This window comes from Lithobates pipiens, unplaced genomic scaffold, assembly GCF_037356315.1.
Source record: "Lithobates pipiens isolate NorthernLeopardFrog02 unplaced genomic scaffold, aLitPip1_a1.2 Scaffold_27, whole genome shotgun sequence".
Lineage (NCBI taxonomy): Eukaryota > Metazoa > Chordata > Amphibia > Anura > Ranidae > Lithobates > Lithobates pipiens.
The window spans coordinates 159,356,427-159,371,610 of record NW_027507788.1 but is presented as its reverse complement, the minus strand read 5'-3'; the positions used below and the strand labels follow the sequence as shown (position 1 = coordinate 159,371,610).

At 41.6% G+C, this 15,184-nt stretch overlaps 1 protein-coding gene across 2 annotated transcripts in view; it reads right to left on the bottom strand.

Annotated features, from left to right (window-relative positions):
- Positions 1–10,207: 10,207 nt before the first annotated feature.
- LOC143934296 (uncharacterized) overlaps positions 10,208–15,184 on the bottom strand; it is a 93,923-nt gene continuing 88,946 nt past the window's right edge. For both annotated transcript variants that reach the window (XM_077457761.1, XM_077457762.1), the window contains exons 23-24: positions 12,596–12,667; positions 10,208–12,508 (exon numbers count right to left, since the gene is read on the bottom strand). In XM_077457761.1, the coding sequence (XP_077313887.1) occupies positions 12,431–12,508; positions 12,596–12,667 (150 nt within the window). In that variant the 3' untranslated portion in view covers positions 10,208–12,430. The remainder of the gene's footprint in view (positions 12,509–12,595; positions 12,668–15,184) is intronic.

Sequence of the window (15,184 nt, the reverse complement as noted above, 5' to 3'; positions counted from 1 at the left end):
AGATTTTTTTCCGTTATTCAGATATATCCAAATTACAATATAAACAAATTTTACCGAATGCTCTGAATAACGTAACGAAATTCATCAAAATTTCAGAAATTCAAATTTAATTTTTACATTGAACTCCAGACGAATTCTAACTACACATATTGCTGTGTTATTAGACTACCATTTTGAAATGAATGCTGTTTTTGTTAAGCCAATGGTGATTTAAAGAGTCATTGTAATCATTTTATGAAGATTTTTCTTTTGTTTGTTCACTTTGCTGCATTCAAGTTGAAAACGATATAACATTTTCGTTTCTACCAATGCGAAAGTAAATTGAAAAAAATCTGTAAATTCAAAGAAAATTCGAAAATTCTGAATACGAATTGAACGAATCAACTGAATGGAACTAAACTAAATAACTAGATTATCAATCCATTCAAAACGAAACTAAAACTTTTTTTTTGTCATGCACATGTCTAGAAGATGACTTGACAATGATGTCTCCCATAATGAATTTTTAATATAAATATAGAATTCTATAAAATTATATATATATTTTATGAGAGAGATCTATATCTCTAGATCTCTCTCTATATATCTATACATCTCGTATTGTGTGTGTGTGTATTTATATATATATATATTTTATATATAATCTTTGTCATGCAAAATGAGCAACGGCTGAGTATTTTAGATAAACTTCAACTTTTTAGGTGCCGCTAACAATCAGGAGCCATATGGAAAAATTTGATTTGTGATCATACCATGCTTTTTTTTTTCCTACTCACAAAAATTGTAGTTTTTCTAAAATTAGAAACCACTTCTGTGCCCTCTTTTATGTATATTTTATTTTGTTTTTTTAGACATCAGTTGTAACTAAAAAGGAAAAAAAAAAAAAATCTCACACGCTGCCACAGGATGTAAATACACTTAAAATAAACACCCACGCACCCACAATGTGTTCCCACATCAACAGAAATAATGTATAGAAGAAATAGTGCTAAGCTGCTAATATGTACATGTACTAGTTCAGAAACCCTGCATATATGTAAATATATGCAATACCTAAAATAAACTGTCTATTTACAATTTTTCAATAAATTTTTTGATGTAAAATAATGTAAAAACCCACCAGTCCACCAAACACAGTAAATACTCAAGTGATAAAGTGAATATTAAGTAATAACTATTAACAAAGTTCTAATAAAGTAAATTCAGCAGATGACTAATATAAAACAACCCACAATGATAATAGTAAATCAGGTGTAGTTGGTACCCCAAGCTGACTGGTGTGTATGTGTGACAAAGGCATTGAGCCTTTATGAGGTTTTTATTGCAGTCTGTGTCCCCCACTATGAAAATTCAGGACTGAACACACTTTGCTGCTGCATGCCAACACACCTAACCCAACACACTAAAGCAATGCAGGACCTATGCATTGGAGAGCACAGTAATGCACTACTGTCCGTTATTGTACACTGCATTGCCAAAAATAGTGCAGGTCTCTTTTTCTTTTTATGCATCAGGGGACACAGAGCCATAGTAGTTACTATGTGGGTTATAGGGCCACTAATAGGTGATGGACACTGGCACGTCCTAAGGCAAGAAGTGTACTCCCTATATAACCCCTCCCACTACTAGGAGTCCTCAGTTTTTTTGCCAGTGTCTAAGGTGTTGGTCACGAGTAAAGATGTGCTGTGCTGAAGCTCCACAGGAAGCAATCCTTGCTGGGGCTAGCCATGCTGACCGGATCCGTTCAGAGTGTCCTTTCATGGGCCAAAGAAATGGTACCCGGGCCTCGTGTCCGAAGAAATTAGGTTTTGCTTGCAAATCCTTCTCTTTTTAGAGAGCTGGACCCTGGGATCCAGTACTTTCTGGTAGTAAGGCCATAAAGTTTTTATTGGCAGGGTGCTGTTGCAGGTCCAGGATTGTGGGTAACCTCTAGATTCCCCCGTTCCTGAAGATTTCGGAGCCCACCGTGAAGGGTAAAGATTGGGTTTATCTCAGATAACCCTGCAGCGAGGAAAGGCAAGTGGAGATTTTCTTATGAATTTCTCCTTTTAAGTTATAATGTTGTCATGCCTATGTGTCGCCACTGGGGGCTGTATTGAGCACTCATCGCCCGATGCTGGAAACAGCGCTGTGTTAGAAGCCTTCTCTCCTCTCCTCCGGCCACAACAAGCAGTCCACTGGTAAGTAAAGGGGGGACTAGTTCTATTAATAGCAGCTTATAGCGCTGGACTATAACCTAGCAGTGTACATTCTTTTTGGTAGTGCCTCTGCTTTTGTGCTTCAGGCTATGAGTGGAAAAGGGACCAGAAATTCCTCTAAAGGGTTCTAAAAGGGTCAGTGGTTTCACAATAAACTAAGTCCATTTCCAAAAGAATGTCATCCTCCTCTGAGAGAAATGCAGGCTCTTGATGAACCCACCTCTGGTTTGGGATCATTAAAACCTCCCCCATCTGGGGATGCTTTTCCCATTCATTTATGGCTAAAAAAGTTTATGTATTCTGAATGAGAACATCCGGATAAACAATATTATCCTCCTAAGAAATTCTCCACATTTTATCCTATGGAAGAGGATTTCTATAAGAAATGGGAGTTCCAGCAATGGATACTGAAATTGTCTCAGTGAAGAAAAGTCTCACATGTCCGGTGAATAATGCGCTAATGTTAAAGGATCCAACAGATAAAAAGTTGGAACTTCTTTCCAAAGGCAATATGTCTTTAGCAAGTTCAGTAGCGCAGCCGGTTCTTGCAGCAATTGGTGTATCTCAGTCCATTAAGGAACAGTTTGTGGAGATACTTAAGATTCTGCCTGATCAGCAGGCCCTGCAATGGGCTAGTGTATCAGACGCACTATGTTTTCACAGTAGATGCTATGAAAGATTCTATCATTCAAGCCTCACGACTTACGCTTGGACTAGTGCATTCGCGCAGAGTTCTGTGGCTGAAAAATTGGTCAGCCGAAGCACCGTGTAAAAAACTCTTGGCCAGTTCCCCCTTCATGGTGAACAGCTATTTGGAGACGATCTGGATAAATACATCCAAAGCATCTCTAATGGGAAAAGCTCTCTTTTACCAGTAAAGAAGAAGTTCAAACATTTCTCCTTTAACCACTTCAGCCCCGGACCATTTTGCTGGCTTAAGACCAGACCACTTTTTGCGATTCGGCACTGTGTCGCTTTAACTGACAATTGCAGGCTCGTGTGGCGTGGCTCCCAAACAAAATTGACGTCCTTTTTTTCCCACAAATAGAGCTTTCTTTTGGTGGTATTTAATCACCCCTGCGGTTTTTATTTTTTGCGCTATAAACAAAAATAGAGCGACAATTTTGAAAAAAAACGCATTATTTTTTACTTTGTTATAATAAATATCCCCCAAAAAGATATAAAAAAAATTTTTTGCCCTCAGTTTAGGCCGATACGTATTCTTCTACATATTTTTGGTAAAAAAAAAAAAATCGCAATAAGCGATTATTGATTGGTTTGCGCAAAAGTTATAGAATTTACAATATAGGGGATAGTTTTATGGCATTTTTAATTATTATTTTTTTCTATTACTAGTAATGGCGGCGATCAGCGATTTTTTTTTTTTTTTTTTTTTATTGTGACTGCGACATTATGGCAGACACATCGGACATTTTTGACACATTTTTGGGATCATTGTCATTTATACAGCAATCACTGCTATACAAATGCAGTGATTCCTGTGTAAATGACACTGGCAGTGAAGGGGTTAACCAGTGGGTGTCAGTGTAGGGGTTAAGTGTTCCTAGGGGCGTGTTACTAACTGTTGGGGGCTGGGCTTTCTTTTAGTGAACACTGATCTCTGCTCCAATCACATGGAGCAGAGATCAGCGTCGCTTGTTGCTAGGCAGAACAGGGAGATGCGGTTTACAACGGCATCTCCTAGTTCAGCGGCCCCGTGAGACGATCGCGGGTATGCCCGTGGCGATTGAGTCCGCGGGACGCGTGACCGGACTCACGGGGGTCCCGACCGGCGGCGCGCTCGCGATGGCAGGGCGGCAAATTTAAAGGGACGTACAGGTACGCCCATTTGCCTGCCCGTGCCATTCTGCCGACGTACATCGGTGTGCGCCAGTCGGGAAGTGGTTAAGCGTGCTTCCTCACCTGTCTCAGGGGCAACAGCCTCTAGGCAGTCTCAATGGCCTCAACTGTCAGGTTCAAGGGGAAGACTACAAGGGCAGCACCAGGGTTTAAAAGAGATCTTGGGGCAGAAAGCCCAGAAAGCAGAATGCTAAAGCCTCCTTATGAAGGGGCGCCCCCGCTCGCTCGGGTGGGGGGAAGGCTCCTGCAATTTTCAAAGATCTGGCAGGAACAATGTCAAGACAGATGGTGGTGTCTTTCTCTAGGTTGCAAACTAGAGTTTCGAGAGTTTCTGTCTCCTCGTTTTCTAAGATCAAATGTTCCCAGGGATCCAGAGAAAAATAAGTCTTTCTAGCTCTGGATCATCTATTATCCCAGTTGGTGATATCAGAGGTTCCCTTAGTGGAACAGGGCACAGGTTTTTATTCAAACCTTTTCAGGGTTCCAAAACCAAACGGAGAGGTAAGACCCATTCTTATGAAAACATCCGATTCTTTCACATGGAGTCAATCCGATCAGTTGTTTCCATCCTGCAAGGAGGGGAGTTTTTTGGCTTCAATCGATATCAAAGATGTATATCTCCATGTGCCAATATTTCCCGCTCACCAGAAATTTCTGCTCTTCGAAATAGAAAATCATCATTTTCAGTTTGTGGCCCTGCCATTCGGTCTAGCCACAGCACCATGGGTGTTCTCAAAGATTCTGGCGCCTCATTTAGCCAGATTAAGGGCTCAAGGCATAACCATCCTAGCCTATTTAGACTATCTACTTTTAATAGATCATTCAGTCTCAGGTCTAAACCAGAGACTGATCACAGCTGTAAACTACCTGGAATCTATGGGTTGGATACTCAACCTAGAAAAATCCTCCTTAAAACCATCAAGGAGATTACAGTATTTGGGGCTGGTCATAGATACCGTACAGAAGAAGGTATTCTTACCCCAGACAAGAATCAGTTCCATTATAGGACTAATTCAACTTGTCAAAGTAAAGAAAAATCCTTCCATTCGGCTGTGCATGAGATTGTTAGGGAAAATGGTGGCCTCCTTCGAGGCAGTCCCTTACGCGCAGTTTTCACTCAAGACTGCTACAAAACACCATCCTGTCGGTCTGGAACAAAAAGATTCAGGCAATGGATTTTCCAATACGCTTGTCTCCCAACGTACGTCAGAGCCTAAATTGGTAGTTGATATCTAGCAACCTCCAAAAGGGGAAATCCTTTCTGCCAGCATCCTGGAAAGTGGTGACAACAGATGCCAGCCTTCTAGGCTGAGGAGCAGTCCTGGAAGAAGATTCTGTCCAGGGGAGATGGTCCAAGTCAGAAAGGACCTTGCCCATCAACATTTTGGAGATTCGGGCAGTACGTCTGGCCCTAGAATCTTGGACAGTAATACTACGGGATTGTCCTATCAGGATTCAGTCCGACAATGCCACGGCTTTGGCTTACATCAATCACCAAGGGGGCACGAGAAGTCGTGCAGCCCAAAAAGAGGCGAATCGTGTTCTAGCTTTGGTAGAACACAACATTCCTTGGCAATTTTCATTCCAGGGATAGAAAATTGTCAGGCGGACTACTTGAGTCGCCAACAATTATTTCCAGTCTCTTCACCCCGACATCTTCCTAGCGATATGTCAGAGATGGGGTATTCCGGACGTGGACCTGCTTGTGTCCAGATTCAACAACAAAGTCGACAACTTTGTGTCGAGAATGAGGGATCCGCTAGCATGCAGAACAGATGCATTAGTCTTCCCATGGAATCAGTTTTCACTCCAGTTCCCTCCAGTTCTGCTACTTCCACGTCTTCTCTGCAGGATCAAGCTGGAACGAAAGGAGGTGAATCTGGTGGCCCCAGCGTGGCCCAGAAGATCGTGGTTTGCCGAGATCATAAAGATGGTGGTAGGAGTCTGCCATTATGACTTACGGACGCTAAATTTAACGGTTTGGCTAGTGAAATCCACATTCTAAAGGATCATGGGTTATCTCCTTCGGTAGTGTCTACTTTGATTAATGCCAGGAAGCTGGCTTACAGACATTTACTATATAGTCTGGAAGGCATATGTTTCTTGGTGTGGACCCAGGGGTTGGTACCCCAGGAAGTATGTCATAGGTAGGATCCTTGATTTCCTGCAAATGGGATTAGAAATGAAGCTGGCCTTGAGTACTATCAAGGGCTAGATCTCGGCCTTGTCACTGTTTTTTCAATGGCCTCTTGCTTCCCACTCTCTGGTGCGTAGCTTTATTCGGGGGGTAACTGAATTAATCCCCCTATTAAGACACCTCTAAATCCTTGGGATTTAAATTTGGTCTTATCGGCTTTGCAGAATCAGCCTTGTCAAAAGAGCCACGGGAAATTCCCTTGGTTCTTTTGACAAGGAAGATAATCTTTTTGGTTGCCATTTCTGCTGCTAGAAGAGTATCGGAACTCTGTCTTCATCCTGAATTCCTACCAAAAGTGGAGACCGGTTTTCATTTAAACCAAGATATTATTCTTCCTTCTTTCTTCCCAGAGCCTCAATCTAGCGAAGAGAAGGCACTACATTCCCTTGATGTAGTAAGAGCGATCAGAGTCTATTCAAAGGCAACCGCTCAGATTTGCAAAACAGATGTTTTGTTTGTACTGCCAGAAGGTCCAAAAAGCGGACAGGCAGCATCAAAATCTACTATTTCCAAATGGATTTGTCAAGTGATTGTTCAAGCTTAAGACCCCATTCACACCTGAGCGTTTTGTAGCTTGACGCCTGAAGCTACAAAACGCTGGAGGGGAAAAAATCCATTATTCTCAATGGAGATGGTTCACATCTCCACTCCAAGTCGCCTGAAGCCCTACGCCTGAAGCTCAAACAAGTTCCGGACCCTTTTTTGTCGTGCGAATCGGGCCGATTTGGGAGTTTTTCTTCTTTTAACATTGGTGACCTTTTGCCCTGCACAAATTCGTGACAAAACGCGGTAAAAAACGTCGCGAATCGCGGTAAAAAAGCCGCAAAACGCGGTAAAAAAACACCGCAAATCGCGGTAAAAAATGCAGCAAAAAACGCTTGAAAACGCTACGCTCAAGTGTGAATGCAGCCTAAGGCTTAAAGAAGAAAATTCCTTTTCATGTTAAAGCACACTCATCCAGGGCGATTAGTGCCTCTTGGGTGGTGCATCATCAGGCCTCTATGGCTCAGATCTGTAAGGCTGCAACTTGGTCTTCAGTTCATACATTTACCAGATTTTATCAAATCGATGTTAAATGTCACGAGGATATTGCCTTTGGGTGCAACGTACTGCAGGCTGCAGTATGAGTCCTTTGGCCTCCTTTTTGCCCTACTTTTTTGTTGCGTCTCCCTCCCTTCAGTTGCCATTGCTATGGGACATCCCACATAGTAACTACTATGGCAATGTGTCCCCTGATGTATGAAAAGAAAACAGGATTTTTAATACAGCTTACCTGTAAAATCCTTTTCTTTGATGTACATCAGGGAACACAGAGGTCCCTCCCTTCTTGGTATACACTTGTATTGCTTAGCTACAAAACTGAGGACTCCCAGTAGTGGGAGGGGTTATATAAGGAGTACACTTCTTGCCTCAGGGTGTACCAGTGTCCATCACCTATCAGTGGCCCTATAACCCACATAGTAACTACTATGGCTCTGTGTCCCCTGATGTACATCAAACAAAATGATTTTACAGGTAAGCGGTATTAAAAATCCTTATTTTTTTTGTTTGAATTGTCAGCTTGTTAAATGGGCTACTTTAATGCAGCACACATTATTGCGTTAAAAATTGAGTGTAAAATTGCAATTGTAGCAGGTGGGTGACTTGCTATTGATGAGAGTCAGCTAACGCTGTGGGGATGGAAAACAATCAGTGAACAGTTCTTTTTATAGTATAAAAAAAGATAAAAATTGTATAGGAGTACAAATTTTTATTTCTGTTCACATAAAATATGTATAAACATTTTGTTTTTTTTTCTATGATTCTATAAATATATTATGTGAACAGAAATTAAAAGTCTGATATTTTTATACAATTTATTTCTCTGAAGTTGCTTTGAATATAAAAACAAAATTAAACGTATAAAAAGAGCAAACTTTTATTTATGTTCGCATAAAATATATATAAAAAATTTTTTTTCATGGGAATTTATAAATATTTAATTGGAATAGAAAAAAAAGTCTGTTTTTAAACAGTTTATTTTGAGTATTTATAGAGAAATTTTCATGGGATTTTATAAATATTTACTATAAACAGACATAAAAAGTCTGATATTTTTTATACAATATATTTTAAGTTACTTTGAATATAAAAAACAAAATTAATTGTATCAAATGTATCGACTTATTAAAGTTCACATGAAATTTTTATAAAAAAAATTTTCTAATTTTTTATAAATGTTTTATGTGAAAAGAAATATGTCTGATATTTATTTATATTTTTGTTTTGTTTAGGTTGCTTTGAAAAATGTGGTACCATTAAATTCCCAAATTTAGCAGAATATGGTTGTGATAGCATACAAATACTGATGTGGTACCTGGAATTAAAGGACTGATTTTGCAAAAAAATTAATAAATGCACCCCTAATAAGAAATATGCATTTAGGATTTTTTAAAAAATAGGAGCTTAGAGAGCATTGCAACCCTGATCAGCAGTGGATCGTCAGTGCAATGCCCTGGCACCTGCAGACTATCCTTCAGTCATGGAGCTGCCGGTGTTATGCCATATATCGTCCGTCCATCGGATACTGTCTGCCCCGTACTGCGCAGGCGCAGCGCTTGAGCAGAAGGAGATTCGGAAAATCTCCGAAGATGAACGGTGCCTGCGCTGTGAGTCGAGGTGCTAGCCCCACCATCCAAGTGGACATGCGGCTGCAGATATTAGAGGGCCCCTCACGGGCTCACTTCGCACGCCACACTTCGGACACGGCCTCGCTGCGCTCAGCTCTTTTTATTCTAACTCTATGTCCACTTGGATGGTGGGGCAAGAACCTGGACTCACGGCGCATGCGCCGTTCATCTTCGGCTATTTTCGGAATCTGTGTGTGTGCTGTGTACTGCGCATGCGCAGTACACAGCGGACACTATCCGATGGGGGACACTATGTGACAGTTCACCGGAAAGTATCAATTGCCTACAAGTGTGGGGATGTCCCTGCACTTGTGCTCCATTGAGAATCAGGAGTTCCTCTGCTGCGGTGGAAGATGGGTCTTGTAGTCTCTACAGATCTCTGTGAATGAGGAGGCTGTCCAGCGAACCTGAGATGGTGGCCAACTGCAGTAAATTCTACCATCAACCGGAGCACGGCCACCCAGAATCCACTTACCCTTTTAGCCGAGATGAACAGGAAACTTCAGGGCGAGATTGTCGCCTTTCCCGTTACACAAGGAACTGGCTTCAGGTAGGGACTTGCTACATTCTGTGTCTTCAAATGATTCTTTTTTTTTTTTATAATAGTTTATTAAAGGCCATAATGGGTTAAATTTACCCCCCCCCCCCCTTCTAATGGGCTACTAACCCCTCCCTGCATTTCTCATACAGGTGTCACAGGGACAGGAAGGGAGGCCGAATCTCTCTATTGGAGTCAGACAAAAATAAAGCATGATACTAATTTCTATTTCACAGGCCCCCCACGGAAAGTTTCTTCACAGTAAGAGATGTGGAATAGACTCCCTCCAGAGGTGGTTCTGGAAAGCTCAGTAGATATGGTTTTAAAAAGGCCTGGACTCTTTCCTCATTGTACTTAATATAACTGGGTACTGACATTTATAGGTAAAGCTGATCCAGGGAAAATCCGATTGCCTCTCGGGGGATCAGGAAGGAATTTTTTCCCCTGCTGTAGCAAATTGGATCATGCTTCTGTTTTATTTATTTTTTTGCCTTCATCTGGTCTGGATCAACTGTGGGTATATTTTTATATATATGGGATTGTATTATTATTATTTTTATTTTTTGGTTAAACTAGATGTACTTTTTTCAACCTGTCTAACTATGTAACCTATTTGAAGAATTTTTGGGGGTCTGTCCTACTATCTTTTGCAATCTGTGGTTCGTTTTGAATTTTTGCATCCTTGATTTCCTTTTTATATATTCTGTTATATTCTTTGTAACATTTAAATGATGGCGTTCCTTCATTTTTTTAAAAGCTCTTTTTTATTTATAGCCCGAACCAGAATACAATATTTTTCCCAAACTCCCAGTTAGGTGTGGGACAAACCATATAACATTGGAGGTGCTTACACCAATCAGCTTTTATTCATAGCACGTAAACCTTTTTTCCTTAAATACAAAATAATCTGTTGCTGTAATTGGTCAAAATGTGCAGTTGGTCTTTTATCTATTTGTCACTTACATAAAGTCTATTTAAAGTGACCCAAAATTATATCTTTATTCTTCAAAAATAATCCATACACACCCACTATTTATTGACCTTGTAATCTATTTTTTAATAGTCTTATATTTTTTTGCCTTGTAAAATCATCTGCGAGCTATCGACCCCCTTCTTTTACCTCTCACTTTTGTTTGTTAGAAATAAGCAGGGCATGTTAGTTGTGGTCATGTTGAAAGGTATTTCACCTTTTAATTTTTTTTCATCCTGAGACAGGATACCAAAATGTAATGAACATATATTTTTGGTTTACCTACAGGTTAAAATATGAACTAGAATATATATTAGGGTTTGGATAATGTAGGGAAATAGTTTGAACCCTTGTTTTACCATCTTCAGCAGATTGCCCCTTATTCCTGTCCTGGGGACACAACAGAAACTGAAGAGAAATCCCTCTTTGCCAAGTAAGCTCTTTAAGGGCTCTTTCAGACTTGCGGTGCTCTCTAAAGAGTGATCTGTGTTCAGAGTACATTTAGGAGATCGTCTAATGTCTGTGAACACTTTGGGGTCCAATTGTAAAAAAATTGCTCTGCGAATGCATTAAAGCGGAGTTCCACCCAAAAATGGAACTTCCGCTTTAAGCACTCCTCACCCCCTTACATGCCACATTTGCATGTCATTTTTTGGGGGGTGGAGTGGGGGCTTCGTTAGGAGGGAGACTTCCTGTCCCACTTCCTCCTTCCGCCCAGGGACCGCCAAGGCGACTCCTCCTTTCACCTTAGGTGACACGTGACAGGTCACAGGAGATCGCCTGTCACCTCCGGGAGAGTAGCGTGACTCGAGCATGCGACATGCGTGCCTGGCCGTGAAGCCGAAAGCTGTCACAGCTGGGTGCCCAGAGTGGCAATTGAGGCGCCAATTGAGAGGAGGAGGAGGAGGGGGAGGAGCGGCGCTCCGTTCGGCTGCATCGATGGACCATGGAACAGGTAAGTGTCTGTTTATTAAAAGTCAGCAACTACACTTTTTGTAGTTGCTGACTTTTAATAAACATAAAAAGTCTGGAACTCCACTTTAAGCATTCATATAGCCTTTACGAATAATCGCTGTAATGTGATTATTATTATACAGGATTTATATAGCGACAGCAAAGCACTTAAAATGATATAAAATAGTTACTTCCTATGACGTCGGCTCCATCTAGTTCCCATAATTTGGTACTGTCCTGAAATACCTCTATTAGGAAATATTTGCATTATGGCCACTAGATGGTACCAACGACCATAGGACATGTACTTATGCCCAAGTGTTGGTGCCAGTGGCAGAAATAATGCCTTGAGGGCTAAAAAAATGAAAGCAAAGGCCTACATCTGGCCCCATGGCCACAGTTTGGAGACCACTGCTGTAAAGCATGGATGGAGGAATCTGTGTGGTGTAAGGCCAACTTTAATACCCCCTGAAGTCCCACACATGGTGCCTAAAGCTGCCGATTCCCAAAATGCCCCCCCACATTTTTCACTATTTAATAAAATCGGCTTTGCCACGTTCTGCAGTGCATGTACCGCTTAGTGTTCGGATGACCTAAAAGTAAAATATGTCCCAAGTCCGCGTTGTAGATTCTGCCTTACTGCTCAAAAATAGCAATGAACAGATTCTGAATCTGTTCATTGTTATATCATCTGATTCTGAACAGATTAGAGAGTCCTGTATTGCTCCATAACAACCAATCTCTTAGCTTTTCCAATAAATTAAGACTAAAAGGCTGAATTCCCCAAGCTATAAAACATGTTATCCACCATAACAAAAGCTACTTTCCATTTTTATAGCAAATACTGATTGTAAAGAGCAGAAAAAAAAGAAACACGTGCAGCATAAAATTCACATGGACCTGAGGCATCGGTGAGGTATGGGGCACTATGTACCTCACCTACATCATTGGTTTTTCTCCATCTCATTGGCTGAATCAATCATTCCTTCCTCCAAGTGGTGTCCTCTTTTGTATACTTTAATTTTCTCTTTCCAATGGCTCGCCTTATACACCTCCGGGGCAGTAAGGGGATAGCTGGCAGAATACAAAGCCTGCCTCTTGGTAGGATTTCTTAAGTTCAACCTTAACACAAGAGGAAGAATAAATGGTTCATCTACAAAAATTGCAACATTCATTAAAAGCTCATGTGCAGTATGCCGACAAACTCACCAGTTTTTTGGCATCAAAGCATAGACCAATAACGGCGCCGCCACTGCCCGGCAGCTTCACCGCGCATCCGTGCTGAAAAGACAAAATTGAAAAAAATATTTCTTAAAAAACAAAACTGACCCCCTACAACTAACAATAGACAAATTGATATGCCAAAACTCATAAAAGTGCACCCACAACACAAAAGTCACAATACGTGATGAACTGTGTCGGTCTAAGGAGAACACATGTCTCTGTGTACAAATTGTAAAGGCAGATCAAACATTTGCCATTCATCTAATTAAGATGCCATTTGTACAATGCTGTTAATGTGGGACTAATTGGCAGGCCGAGGGGTAGGTAGAGGAGGTGGCCACCCTGCACTTCAGCAGGGGGTGCAAAAAGGGCAGGACCCATCTGAACTAGATAACCGCTAATAAGCGCGCGGGGGGGGGGGGGGTGTCTTTTCCACTTTGGCCTCGTTCGATCTTAGCCTCTGTGTGATCTGCAACTGTCATGGTGCTGCACATGTGATCAGTTATGGCGCCAGTCATTTGGCTGACAGTTTGGTTGAGAGCACAAGAAAATTAGACAGTTGGGCCTCTTTCACACAGATAAGTTTTTCCTGCATTTTTACTCTGCAAGAAAAATGTTTCCCTTTAAATCCTATGGGACTTTTCACCCCACTGTGCTGTGGGAGCTCTGCGTTTTGAAAAGTCCTGCATGCTGCATCTTTGGTGCGGTGTTGAAAACTGCACCAAAAATGCAGCTTCCTATTGAAATTAATGGAAATTGCGGTAAAAACGCGTTGCGTTTTTTGTGTGCTGTTGAGTCACGTGTCCATTTTTCACAGGTGCAGGCAGCCCAGAAACACACAGGAAACGCATATGAAACAGCAAAATCGCAGTAAAAATGCATATGCTACAGAGCAGTGTAAAAGGGCCCTTAGCACACCTGCCACTTGCCGGCAATGTAAAGCCCGAGTGCTTTCACACTGGAGCGGTGTGCTGGCAGGACGGTAAAAAAAGTCCTGCAAGCCACATCTTTGCAGAGCTGTACACACCGCTCCTAAAGCGCCCCTGCCCATTGAAAACAATAGGGCAGCGCTGCCAAACCACCAGCAAAGTACAGCTGCAGGGGCACTTTGTGGGCAGTTTTAACCCTGCTAGCTGCCCGAATAGCGCCACTAAAAGTACGGTAAAGCGCCGCTAAAAAAAAGCGGCACTTTACAGCCGACACCCCCAATGCCCCAGTGTGAAAGTTACCTAAAGTGTAATTCCAATCAAATTTAATTAGTAATAAATCAGACCCAAATTTGCAACGCTATGCCCCAAAATGGAAAAACTCTACCCTAGTTGCTGTTTTTACTAAAAATATTTAATGTATATAAATTAGTTCTATGTAATTTGTGCAATATATATCTATATATTTATAGTTGTATGTTTTTAGGAACTGATAGTCTGGGAGAGCGTTAGGTCTATCTTCAGACTTAATGGCCCATTTGGTCTTGTTCTGCCATCACTCTTTCTCCATTTCTATTGTGTTATCTTGCTGTCTGTGCCCCGTTGGGGAGAACACCTTCTGTTCTGCCATTGCTGGGATAAACAGAGTAACAGAAAGGCAGAGACCACAATACAGATCTCCCAGAAGATCCTATGACTTCACCCATCTCTGCTGATGGTTATATTGCTGTGTGTCCCCTGATAGTCTCTGCCTGGTCTGGTGACAATGGTCAGAGACAGGATTTCCTCCCAATTTGGGAAGATTCTCCTTTGGGATTTTTATATACAGCTTACCTGTAAAATCCTTTTCTTGAGAGTACATCACGGGACACAGGAGCTTCATTACATAGTGGGTTATATAGGCACCTTCAGTGATTGGACACTGGCTAACCCCAATTAAGGAGAATTCCTCCCCTATATAACCCCTCCCATATGGACTGTGGATCTGGAAAAAAGGATGGTAGGATTACATCTTGATTCAAATGGAATCCCGAACCCACCTTAGGTAGAAAGGACCTATTAGGACGCATCACTACTCGGTCCTTATGAATAATTAAATAAGGTTCTTTGCTTGAAAGAGCTGCTAGCTCTGACACTCTTCTAGCTGAGGATATGGCTATCAAGAAGACAAATTTTTTAGTCAAAAGAACTAACGAAGCCTGGTGTAATGGTTCAAATGGTTGTCCCTGCAATGCAGAGAGAACCAAATTCAAATCCCATGGGCATACTGGAGGTTTGACTGGCGGCTTTAACTGCATGGCCCCCTGAATGAAAGCCCGGACAAGAAAATATGATGCAAGTGGCTTCTGGAAAAAACAATGGCAAAGCTGAAATCTGAACCTTGATAGTGCTTACGGCCAAATTCATTTCTAGGCCTGACTGGAGAAAGGCCAAGATCCTGCTAACGACATACTTTCTAGGATGCCATCCCCTGGGTTCACACAGGGAAACCTATGCCTTCCAGATTTTGTAGTAAATAAGCCTGGAGCTCGGCTTTCTGGCATTGACCAGAGTAGAACGGTCTTTCAGAATGTGGGTCTCAGCAGCCAAACTGGTCAATTCAGACTGTGTAAAGCAGGATGGTAGATTGGACCTTGCGAGAGCAGAT